General features: G+C 41.2%; 1 protein-coding gene across 1 annotated transcript in view; it reads left to right on the top strand.

The window, feature by feature from the left end:
• DNAH5 (dynein axonemal heavy chain 5) overlaps positions 1-12,993 on the top strand; it is a 212,461-nt gene that overhangs the window by 181,233 nt on the left and 18,235 nt on the right. The window contains exons 69-73 of the mRNA XM_034759516.1: positions 1,347-1,592; positions 5,118-5,337; positions 6,079-6,284; positions 9,106-9,309; positions 10,233-10,448. Of these exons, the coding sequence (XP_034615407.1) occupies positions 1,347-1,592; positions 5,118-5,337; positions 6,079-6,284; positions 9,106-9,309; positions 10,233-10,448 (1,092 nt within the window). The remainder of the gene's footprint in view (positions 1-1,346; positions 1,593-5,117; positions 5,338-6,078; positions 6,285-9,105; positions 9,310-10,232; positions 10,449-12,993) is intronic.

The following is a 12,993-nucleotide window of genomic DNA, read 5'->3' as shown; positions in this document are numbered from 1 at the left end:
AAAATCAGCTGTAAACCACATCTTACAGATAAGGCTATGACTACAGATTCCTTACTGTACTAAGCAAATGAGCTTAATAGTATTCTGTTTTACATGCTTGCTCAGAAGCTAGACTTTTTTTTTTTTTTTTGAGGTAGAACTTTAACTTTAACTTCTCTGGATTTTGTATAATTGCTCAGATGTGGCTGCTCTAGTTTTATTATTTTTTGCTTGGATTTCCTCTTCCTTCTCTCTGAGGTTTTAATTTGCCCATTGACTTTCCTTTGTCTCTCAGAGGAAATTTCAGTACTCTGCCTACCACTTAGGATCCTTTCAGTTATTTATTGCCTCACCTACCCAAGAAACTGTAGAGATTTTATCCATACTGAGATGTGGAAGGCTGGAATTAAACTCTAGGATGATATTATTACTGTTAAATTGCATATATTGTTTCACAGAACTTTTTCACAGAATTTGACAGAACTGTTTCACAGAATTACCCACTAACTTTTACATAATTCAAGGGATTTTGTCCTCCCTCTTTATTGGCTCAGGTCTATAACCTGAAGAAATCATTTCCCATGTTCCTTCTTTCTAGCTGCCAGTTGATCTTAAGCACTAGCCACCTGCTCTTCCATGACCACTAAGCCATGACTTCCAAGTCCATGACTCCTCTGAAGTGCTGATCATTGTTCTTGCTCATATGTTAGTGTTTCCAAATCCTAAAATGGATTTCCAGTTTGTGAGAGATTGTGAAAAACTTGGTTTTGTTATACTTCAGAACAAAATGAAATATCTCATGAAACTGAAGTTTAGCCAGTTCTAGTCTTGAATGCCTTTGTCTCTGAGAACTGACTCATTACTGATTGGTCCTTTTTCTTGTACATTAAACTGGTAGCTACTGTAAATCCAGAACTCAACTGCCAGAGAAACGATAGAGCAGAGATCACTTCAGTCTAGTTTGAAAGGGCCTTAATTTGTTCTCCATTTATATATTTGCCTTACAGCTTCAAAAACTGAAATGGAGTTTGTCCTAAATAGCGTAGAGTCTCTGTAACTCATCTTCCAAATAATACCAGTTATTTTGATTACTACTTCATTGTGGCTTAAAAAAAAAAGGGGGGGGAGGCACGAAAGTGTGATATCTTCCTCCTATGGCGGTCTGATTTTAAATCATCTTGTCAACTGTTAATAGGCCACAACATTGCATATGGTGGTTATATGTGGGCCATCTTACATAGACTGTTTCTATAGGATAAAATGTAGTGTTAAATTTGGTGAGTAGTTTATATATAACTTGCAGCCTCAGTTTATAGAAAGCAACATTTGAATGACTATAATAGATGTGGTTGAACTTTTTAATATAGGCCAGGAAGTATATCATGGATACCATGGGGGAAAAATATGCAGAAGGAGTCATCTTGGACTTGGAGAAGACATGGGAAGAATCAGATCCACGTACTCCTCTCATCTGCTTTCTTTCTATGGGTTCTGATCCTACCGACTCAATCATTGCTCTGGGGAAAAGACTGAAGACAGAGACACGTTATGTTTCCATGGGTCAGGGACAAGAAGTCCATGCTCGTAAACTTCTACAGCAGACTATGGCACATGTAAGGCAAAACCTGAATTGTTGTTGTCTTGTCACTGCGTGGTTACAACATGTAATGTGTTATAACCCTGAATAGAAACAAAGCGTTCTGATACTGTTGATGCATGTAGATCTAATTGTTTTATAAAAGTAACTTGAATTCCAAAACAATAGGCCTGCGTCATACAATGGTAGACTATCAATGAAAGCCAGTCAGTGAAAATGCATGTGACTAATGGGAATTTCATAACTGATTATGACATGCCAACTTCATGATCTGACTTAATGATTATTAACTACTAGTATAGAGGCATTTCATATGATGCTTTTAAATTTATTTTACTATATTGTTGACAAATATTGACACAATGTGTAAACATTGAGAGGACTTCCAAATTTCATGTCTCTTATAGAGAGCACATTACATATTTGTGATTTTCTGTGGAAAAACAAATACATAACATAAGAACTGCCATAGTGGGTCACACTAGTGGTCCATGTAGCTCAGTTTTCTGTCTCTGACAGTAGCCAATACCAGAGATTCAGGGAGAATGTACAGAACAGGGCAGTTATGGAGAGATCCACCCCATCTTCTCCTTCTGGCAACCAGGTTCACCCTCTGACCATCTTGGCTAATAAGCATATAAGTTTCAAAGAGCCTTAATTTGTTCTCCATTTAAATATTTGCCTTACAGCTTCAAAAACTGAAATGAGTTTGTCCTAAATAGCTTGGAGCCTCTGTAACTCATCTTCCAAATAATACCACTTATTTTGATTACTACTTCATTGTGGCTTTAAAAAAGTGTGTGTGTGTGGGGGGGGGCGGGGGCACAAAAGCATAGATGGATTTATCCTCCATGAATTTATCTAGTTCTTTTTAAAACCCAGTTATACTTTTGGCTATCACAATATCCCATGGCAATGAGTTCTAAGGTTAATTTTGTGTTATGTGAAAAAGTACTTCTCATGTTTGTATTAAACTTGCTGCCTGTTAATTGTATTGGCTGGCCCCTGGTTTTTGTATTGTGGGAAATGATAAATAACACTTTTTCTATGCACTTTTTCCATACCATTCATGATTTTATAGACCTCTTCCCTCCCTTAGTCATCTCTTTTAGATGAACAGCCCTATTGTTTTAATCTCTCCTCATATGAAAGCTGTTCCATACCCTTGATCATCTTGTATTGCCCTTCACTGAACCTTTTTCCAGTTCCACTATATCCCTTTTGAAATGGGAAGACCAGAACTGAACACAGTTTTCAAGGTGTGGGCACACCATAGATTTATATAGTAGCTATATATTTTCTGTTTTATTTTCTATCTCTTTCCTAATGGTTCCTATGATTATATTTGCCTTTTTGACTCTGCTGCACATTGAGCTATAGTTTTCAGACAACTATCCACAATTACTCTGAGATCTCCTTCTTGAACGGTAACAGCTAATTTAGAATCCGTCATTATATATGTGTAGTTGGGATTATTTTTCCCAACATGCATTACTTTGCACTTATCAACGTTGAATTGTATCTGCCATTTTGTTGCCCAATCACCTGGTTTGGTGAGATTCCCCTGTAACTCTTCGCAATCTACTTTGGACTTAATACAATGCTTTTTAATATAAATACTCATAGAATGGAAGTTATCTGTAAGCAGTCTGGGGAGGAAAGAGATCAAGGTTTTTATTAATACAAATTAGCAATTGAAAGTGCTCATGTGTAATAGGACTGCAATGCAATTCAAAGGGGAAAATAATACATGTTCTTTGCACAATAGCAATCCATTTTATGGTAGCAGTGAAATCATTATAATCTTACTACTTCAGCTGAAGAGGAGAGCAATGAGTTAAACTGACACTTGTTTCCTAAATGTATGGACAGCTGAGCCCAGCTCAGAGGCTTTCAGCTCTTTGTGCTGTATTTGGAAGCAGTGAGTGATAGCTGCCACCTTGCCCCCTGCATTGTAAAATACATAAAATTAGGAGGCTGCCTTCTGGTGATAATTTATCATTATGTAGTGAAGTGACATTATAGCCTGGTAATGGGAAATGTCATAAGGAAAAGATTGCGAATGGGGAAATAAATGTATCTGCAAGGAGTCAGCATTCCTCTTCCACACCCATAATCAGCAAAGGGTGAGTAAACAGCCTTTGTACTCCCCAAAACTCTATCCCATCCATACGCTTACTCTTCTGAGCATTGAGAGAGAGGGAACTAACTAGGTAATTGTTTCCCTTCTGGGTTTTGGGTGAAGAAGAACCCAAAAGGTTCCCTGAAGAAGAACTGGAGGAGTCTGGGGGACAAAAATTCCTGTAGATAAAAGGAAATAGGGGGTTCTCTGCTTTTGCACAATTCACCCATCTGGTGCTGATGGTGCTCCAGCTAATGATGTGAAGGTATTGAGTCCTATCAACTCTTTAGTCAGATGCAAGTCCTCCTGTTGCTTCCACTTGAGTTTCTCACTTAATGAAGCCTCATTTACCTGAGGCAGAACAAGAGGTAACAGAACTCTCCCAAATCCAGAAAGGGTGTATGTGGAGGGGGGGAGCTGTGGTCCCATACAGTCTATTTCGTTTTAACCCCTATTTAGCATCTCCAGCTTGCTGGGTTGATCAGGTCACTAGGATACCATCATCATAGTGTCTGTAATATGTGGGCTGGTTAGCATGTCAAGGCATGTATTTCCGAGCTCACTGATTTAGCACTTCTATCCCAGTGGTCTTCAGGAATACTTTTATTGTAGTGAAAAGGAAACAAAACTTCTACTTAATGGAGGACAGCAGGTTCAATGGATCCACTGATTAGAATCATGGACAGGTCAAGACTCATAACCATCAAAGTTGAGAATCAAGGGTACATGATGGAGGATTAAGTAGGCCTTGTTTTGAGGAGGAGTATAAAAAGGACACTCAAAGGGTCATCCCACACATCTGCAAGTGGTAAATTTGCCATTCTTGTCAGACAGCATGGGCTGCAATTAGCATTTTCTTGCAGATGGAAAATACTTTGTCACTCCATCAATGGCTATTAGCCAGGATGGGTAGGGATAGTGTCCCTAGCCAGGGAATGAGTGACAGAGAATGGATCACTTGATGATTACCTGTTCTGTTCATTCCTTTGGGACATCTGACATTGGCTGCTGTCGGTAGACAGGATACTAGGCTAGATGGGCCTTTGGTCTGACCCAGTATGGCTGTTCTTATGTTCTTATATCTTAGTTGTACAATTAGCATGTGAACTGTCTGCCAGTTCTTGAGATTTACATGGGAAAATATAAAGTTCTGAAAGGCACTAATTTGAATTGATGAGGACTTGGTGCAGAGTTGACAAGCTTAGAACTGGAATGTGGAGGAATATGTTACTTAAATTCTTCCCACCTTGCTGCACATGAGCTGTTGGACACATTTGATTACCATGCTGTAAATTAGAATTGTTTGATACATTTCTAATTGTAATGATAAATAAAATGTCATTTAGTGTTTTCAGTTTGCAAATAAATTTAAATGTCACACAAATGCATATCACATCTTGTTCTCTTCTATTGCACTAGGGAGGATGGGCACTTCTTCAGAACTGCCACCTGGGGCTTGACTTTTTGGATGAGCTGATGGACACTATTGTAGAAACTGAGACTGTCCATGAGAACTTTCGCTTGTGGATGACCACTGAGGTTCACCGGCAGTTCCCCATTACCCTTCTTCAAATGTCCATTAAATTCACCAATGAACCTCCACAGGGGCTCAAAGCTGGTTTGAAGAGAACATATGGTGGTGAGTGAAAAAAATCAACAGGGAATAAAATATAATTTGTAGCGGTACACAATTAAATAGGTCCTTCCTTCCAGCCCCACCTATGTTACCATGTGATCATGTTGCAGTTCTTGGTGGAATCAGAATGAAATGTTGGACGCTGCCTGCAGACCTTATCCGTTGAAGCTGATAACAACAAGAGTTGTGCATGTGGATTCCACGGCACAACTTGACCCTAAAATGAAGCCAGATGAAAAGGAAATCGAGAGAAATTGGAGAGCTGCTGAACTCATCTGATATAAAAACAGGAATATTTTGTCCACAAATTATAACCTCCAGTGTCTTGCTTAAAATGCTTTTTAACACATCATTTAATAATAATAATAATTGAACACCCTTGCACTTTTTATGATCAAAGGCCATATGCTGATTTTATCATGCTAGAGCGATGATTTTTATGTGCTTTTCTGGGAACTAAAAAGCTGTATCTCCTGTCCTCAAAGGGCTTGTTGATTTGATAAATGCACCAGATGTGCACTGTAACATGTTCATTTATATTTCTGAACTTTATGCTAACTTGTGCTACCTAAAAAGAGTTAGCATACTTTCTCCAGACTAGAGTGCTTTGTGATATAGTAAATGCATCTCTGGAGAGATTCAAAGCTAACTAAGTACCACCAGGAGAGGTATTTTAGTAATGTATCACACTGAAACTAAAATGCTGGTAGCTTATGGCTTGTGATGTCCACTTTTTTCCAACAGGTGTGAGCCAAGATCTCCTGGATGTCAGTAACATGGTGCAATGGAAACCAATGTTATACGCTGTTGGTTTCCTGCACTCCACAGTTCAAGAAAGACGCAAATTTGGACCACTAGGTTGGAACATCCCCTATGAGTTTAACCAGGCTGACTTTAATGCCACTGTGCAGTTCATCCAGAATCATTTAGACGACATGGACATCAAGAAGGTACTTAATTCAATAGTTTGGGTAACTGGAATATTATGGATGGTCCCAAACAACTGAAATACAAACATGAATGCTAGATTTTAAAAAGCTTGTTCCTTTAACTCCAGATATATTGAGTGCCCACAGCGTTGAAAACACTCGTCTACATATGTTGAAATACAAATGCAACTGCTCAGTGGGGGGTAACTTTTTAAATCCATTTTTAACCATGTGTATGTTTTCTAGTTATGTTTGTGGTGGTTACTTTTTTATTAATCCAAATATATATATATATAATTATGCAAAAAAAGGGGATCTGTAAACTGCAGCAATAGTTGAGGCCTAGTAGGCTTGTCCCAGTTGCAAACCTAACTGTAGAAAGTGACTAACAATTCACAAAATGTTAAAATAACCTATACCAATAAATGTTGGTGTGGGGGGGAAAGTGCACAGGGGAAACGGACTGAATTAGTCCAAACAAAAAGGACTGTGTTGAGATCGTATTTGCTAAAGAAGGAAAGTGTGGGACCAGAAATCAGTGACTCAAAATTGGTGTGTTGGAAAATAGATGTAATTGGTGGACAAAGTAATGAGGAGAAGGGCTATTCCACCCATTGCTCTCCTTTTGGGGTCCTCAGAAAGACTTTGGAGGGGGGCAGGAAATTAGCAGACTATGGCTGACTGAAAGGCTGACAAACAGGAAGGATCGAGCGTTATCATTATGGCTTCCATCCCCTTTATCTCCTGGAACCCCAGAGTCCACCATGACACTCTTGGGCCTTTGTCATCCTAATCCTGAGATGTCCTGACCAGACTGAGCCAGAATGAGAGACCCAGATGACACTGTTGGCTCCAGCTAAACCCCAACCACCACTGGGGATGTGAAACTTTTTCACCCCCTCCTGGTGCACCCTTTTCCTTCCCCACCTTAATTCTTCTCTTTCCTATTTCTCTCCTATTGCCTTCTGTCTGAAAAGAGTCTGGCTTAGCTGGCTAAGACTATATATTTTACAACACTGCTGGAAGCCTGTGAGCAGAGAGGCAGCTAAAAGCAATGCCCAAAGCAACCTGATGCTGGTGTAAATTTGTCAGGTCTCAGAATGGCTGATAAGACCAAGTGTAATACCTGTGTTTTTCCACCAGTGAGGTTGCAAGTGAGAGTCAACACCAAAGATAGAAACTAATTTATTTTGCTATTCTTTTCTTTTCCCTTTTGCATGTACTTGTCTTGTTTTGTCTTCAAGAAAAAGGGATCACACTTTAGCAGCCGCAATAAGAGATCCAGGCTATCTTAGCTAACTTCTGTTTTCCCCAAACAGGACAGTTATTACCATCTTTAATACCATCTAAAGGACTGTCAGATAAGGGGTTTTGTCCTTTTAAAAACTTTCTGTAGCTTAAAGGACCAAGGGATGTTGTTAAAATGAAAACCTTATTTAATACTTTACATAGCAAATGCTTTAACTGTCTTTTTTCTCTTCTTTTCTACATATTTAAAGGGTTAAAAAGATTTCTAATGGTTTGTTTGCCAAAGTACTAAGCCAGCTGAGGTCTCTGTATACCAAACACTGAAGCTTGTTTAAGACTGCTTGATGTTGGACAGTGACTGGGTTATGCTATCACCTTTGACTTTTTGGACACCTATATTCCATCGAAATTAATAAAGCAAAACACACCATGACATAGAGTTTATTTTTATTGTGAGATAGTGTTAAATGGCTAAAAGTTGTTTTTTGTATTTCAGAATGATGTTCTGTTTTATAACAAATGTTTTAATAATATATTTCAATTATTTGTGATTTAATGGAATTAGCACTTGCTTTTTGACCCTGTCTTCATAAATCAGTGCTTCTCATGCCCATGCCAGTTTTGGGGAATGGGTTGGATGGCAAGCTGTACATGTGTATCTGTGAGGAGAGTATCAAATTTAGGAAAATATTATTTTAAATTTGTTGGTACTAATTTTGTGAAAGTTAAAGATGCTGATGAATTTTCTGAACCCCAATGCATCCCCTGCCTAAAAACCAAACACAGTGGGACATCAGAGCAGCAGTTAGGAGTCTACAAAGATAATCCTAATTATTTCTGCACTGCAATGGTGGTGGATTTTGTTTAAACGACCTAAGCAGAAAGCATATTACTACTGACCAGCTATTCCATGCTTCTGTGGCCCTTCTGTGACATTCTGGCAGCAAAAGGGGACTGTAAAACTGGCTTAACTAGTTTCCTGCAGATGTCTCTGGATGGGAGAATCCAAAACAGTGTAGTGAACCATAATTGCTTCTCTGGCAAAGCTCATTGCCATCTCCATTGTAAATGGCATTTGGGGGCATGGTTGGAGCGAAGCTGTACCACAGGTATCCCAGCTGCCAAAAGAGCCCCTTGTTACTTAAGCCAGTGGTTCTCAAAGCCGGTTCACTGCTTGTTCAGGGAAAGCCCCTTGTGGAAGCAGCGTGGGCCGAGGGATGTGCTGGCTGCCCTTCCCGCAGCCCCCATTGGCCTGGAGCGGTGAACCACGGCCAGGGGGAGCCGCGATCAGCCGAACTTGCAGACGTGGCAAGTAAACAAACCAGCCCGGCCCGGCAGGGGCTTTCCCTGAACAAGCGGTGGACCGGCTTTGAGAACCACTGACTTAAGCTGCTGTAAGTTGTGTGAGGATTGAGCAGACCTCAAGATCAGGGGAACACAAGGGTGGTGTAAAGTCACTTTCACCCTCAAGAGGGTCAGATGATCTGGGCCTATATACAATACTGTATGTATACAGACACATGAAGATGTCAACAATGCTCTGCATGAAATTCAGGGAGCTTTAGCCATAATTAATGTTTGTATATTGTTTTAGGGTGTCTCCTGGAATACTGTTCGCTACATGGTAGGCGAGATCCAGTATGGAGGTCGAGTGACTGATGACTATGACAAAAGACTGCTGAACACATTTGCTAAAGTCTGGTTCAGTGAAAACATGTTCAGTCAAGACTTCTGCTTTTACAAAGGGTACAGCATACCCAAATGTACCACAGTGGATCAGTACCTTCAGTACATACAGGTTTGTACAGTACCAAGCTCTTATCAAATGAAAACAATACTAATAAACACTCATCCAAGTTCTTTCTACCCTTCAGCATCTTCCTTTAGTTTCAGTCCGTTAAACAGATTTTTCTCCTGTCTGCATACTTGCCTAAATATCTGTTAGTGAAGGAGTTATAATGCTGTTCCAGTAGCTCTACACTTTATTTTTCCTTTTAACTCCTTTGAGAGAAGTACCATCTAGAGAGACCATTATCAAAGGAGAAATAGAGAATGGGAGTCCAGGCTCTTGGCCCTACCACACAGGAAATGTTAGGGGAGTCTGAAGTGGAAAATGACTACTCAAACATAGGGGGAAATTGCATACTAAGGCCTGGTCTACACTGGAGGGGGGATCGATCTAAGTTACGCAACTTCAGCTACGTGAATAATGTAGCTAAAGTTGACGTACTTAGATTGACTTACTGTGGTGTCTTCACCATGGTGAATCAACTGCTGCTGCTCCCCCGTCGACTCTGCCTGCATGTCTCGCTGAGCGGTGGCCAATACATCCCTCGGCCAGCGCTGCTTCCAGCAGCTCCCATTGGCCTGGAGCAGTGAACTGCGGCCAGGGGGAGCCGCGATCGGCCTGACCTGCAGATGCGGTAGGTAAACAAACCGGCCCGCCAGGGGCTTTCCCTACACAAGCAGCGTCCCAAGTTTGGGAAACACTGCCCTAAGTTGTTACAGTCAGCAGGGTTTGTGTTTCAGTGCTAGGTTTTAGGAAGCACTGGATTCTTTGCATTGAAGACTGCTAAATTGAGCATCACAGGATGACAAAATTAGGAAAATAAAGCTTTTTTATTTTATAGGGTAGTAACTGCTTTTATTCCTCTGGCTTTTTTACAGCTGGCATTTGTGAATTTTACCTCCAATTACAATTCTTTGTGTTTGATCATCTAGAGCCTGCCCGCTTATGACACTCCTGAGGTATTTGGGCTGCATCCCAATGCTGATATCACTTACCAAAGCAAGCTTGCCAAGGATGTGTTGGATACCATCCTCAGTATTCAACCTAAAGACAGTTCCAGTGGAGGAGGCGAGACTAGAGAGGCAGTGGTAGCTAGATTGGCTGATGATATGTTGGAGAAGCTTCCTGATGATTATGCACCATTTGAAGTGAGTTCATGAAATCCTGTCAGAAATGACATCTGCTCTGTCTTGCCTTATGTATGTGCAAAAAAACACAGAAAAGTCCCATATAATCTTCTTTAAAAGTTTTAGTGAATCCATTTACACTGACAAATGCTTTAAAAATATATACTGAGGAAGCCTGAATGGGATGTAAATGTTCATAGTGAAGCTGCTAAAATTGTACTGATGGGCATTATTGCTTTGCTAAAAATTAAACCACTTGTTGATTTTCCGTTTACACCGCGGGAGGTCAGCAGTTTTTGTCAGCTAAACTAGATAACGTGAGAGAGAACTTGTGCTTTGTTTGTAAATTAAAATTCCTAAATTTTGTTACTTTGCAGTTCAGCATAGAAACCGCAGATAGTTGTAATTTGTTTTCATATATTACAGTGTTTCTTTACAATGGAGTGAATGGCTCCCGGGATTGACAGTGATGTGGATGTGGGTGTGAGAGAGTGAAATAAATGTATGTGTGTGTGTGTGTGTTTGTGTGTGCATGGAACCTTTTCATCTTGCCTTCACTGGTTCAAACCCAGTGAAGTTAACTACTGACTCAGCAACAATGCTTAGTAGCCCAATTGTGGTGAGTTTGGTTTCAGTTATAGTTGCAATAGACACTTTCCCACATTGTGCAGAGGAAACACTGCCACTGACTTACCCTCCCCTAGCTAGCATCCAGGGGAAACAGAATGGATAGTTTAGGAGGGGAGAGTGAACAGACAGGACCATAGTGGCATGTGGCTAGATGTACAAGCTGCACAGTTCTGGGCCGCCCAGAGGCTTCAGGGGGCCTGGGGCAAAGCAATTTCGGGGGCCCCTTCCATAAAAAAAAGTTGCAATACTATATAATACTATATTCTCATGGGGGCCTCTGTGGGACCCGGGGCAAATTGCCCCACTTGCCCCGCCCTCTGGGCGGCCCTGGCACAGTCGGTATACATGTCCATGTGTGCACACTCGTGTTTGTCTGGCTTTGGCTCAGCTCTTTTCAAATACAGTTATTCCCTTGTCCATTATCTTACTTGTGCTGTGTTCCATCAGGTATGATGTAAGCGTCATGTCACAGTAGTTAACACCAGTGATGACAAACCCAACAGAAATGAGGCAGGGCCGTCTCTACCATTTTTGCTGCCCCAAGCAAAAAAAAAAAGCCGCTTGGACTGCCGCCCGAACTGCTAGGTTGACCAGATGTCCCAATTTTATAGGGACAGTCCCGATTTTTGGATCTTTTTCTTATATAGGCTCCTATTACATGCCACCCCCTGTCCCGATTTTTCACACTTGCTGTCTGGTCACCCTATAAACTGCCGAAGGAAAAAAAAAATAACCGGACTGTGCCGCCCTAAGAATGGACGGAATGCCACCCCTTAGCATGTGCCGCCCCAGGCATGTGCTTCCTCTGCTGGTGCCTGGAGCCGGCCCTGAAATGAGGAGCCCCCTGTTCTAATTTGAACTGCTGAGCCAGTGACCTCCCACAGGTCTGTGTCTTGGCATGAGCTCAGCACATTGAAATTTCTGATCTAATGACCGCACAGAAGCCTGAGCACTATCACCCCAGCAAGCCATAGAAGATAAGTTAGGAAACTTTTCTGAAGCATGAGACTTGATATCCAATCAGAGCAGCACTTTTGAGCTCACAAGACTTGTGCCTTTTGCTATCCCTGCCAGCAAGTTTGTAGTGCTTAGGCTGAGGTTTCACAAGTTTTTAAGCTTTCACACAAGCCCAAAAGCTAGAGGTGCTCAATCAGTAACCTCAGAGAGGGCTGACACTCATCCTAGCAAGGTAGGAGGAGTACTTAGACAGTAACTTTAAAAAGCCCTGTGTTGCCACATAGACCCAAATGGTTAAATTGCTGAACTAGTGAGTTTACAAAGCCTTGTCTCTTGTAATCTTTCTCAGGAAGCTAAAGAATATCATAGAATATCAGGGTTGGAAGGGACCTCAGGAGGTCATCTAGTCCAACCCCCTGCTCAAAGCAGGACCAATTCCCAACTAAATCATCCCAGCCAGGGCTTTGTCAAGCCTGACCTTAAAAACCTCTAAGAAAGGAGATTCCACCACCTTCCTAGGTAACCCATTCCAGTGCTTCACCACCCTCCTAGTGAAAAAGTTTTTCCTAATAACCAACCTAAACCTCCCCAACTGCAACTTAAGACCATTACTCCTTGTTCTGACATCAGGTACCACTGAGAACAGTCTCGATCCATCCTCTTTGGAACCCCCTTTCAGGTAGTTGAAAGCGCTATCAAATCCCCCCTCACTCTTCTCTTCTGCAGACTAAAAAATCCCAGTTCCCCAGCCTCTCCTCATAAGTCATGTGCTCCAGCCCCCTAATCATTTTTGTTGCCCTCCGCTGGACTCTTTCCAATTTTTCCACAAGGTGTCAAACTAGACATCTCACAAATCTGACCCTTATTATCAGCCCAATAAGCTTGAGAGGCTGAGCAGGGTTTAAAGGAACAGTGTGGACAAGTGCAGTACCCCTTCCTCTGATAACACCTTCACTCCCTCTGTTGGGCATTGGAGAAC

Source organism: Trachemys scripta, chromosome 2 (genome assembly GCF_013100865.1).
Source record: "Trachemys scripta elegans isolate TJP31775 chromosome 2, CAS_Tse_1.0, whole genome shotgun sequence".
NCBI lineage: Eukaryota > Metazoa > Chordata > Testudines > Emydidae > Trachemys > Trachemys scripta.
Note: the sequence above shows the minus strand (reverse complement) of the source record. Positions and strands in the feature narration are given on the sequence as shown.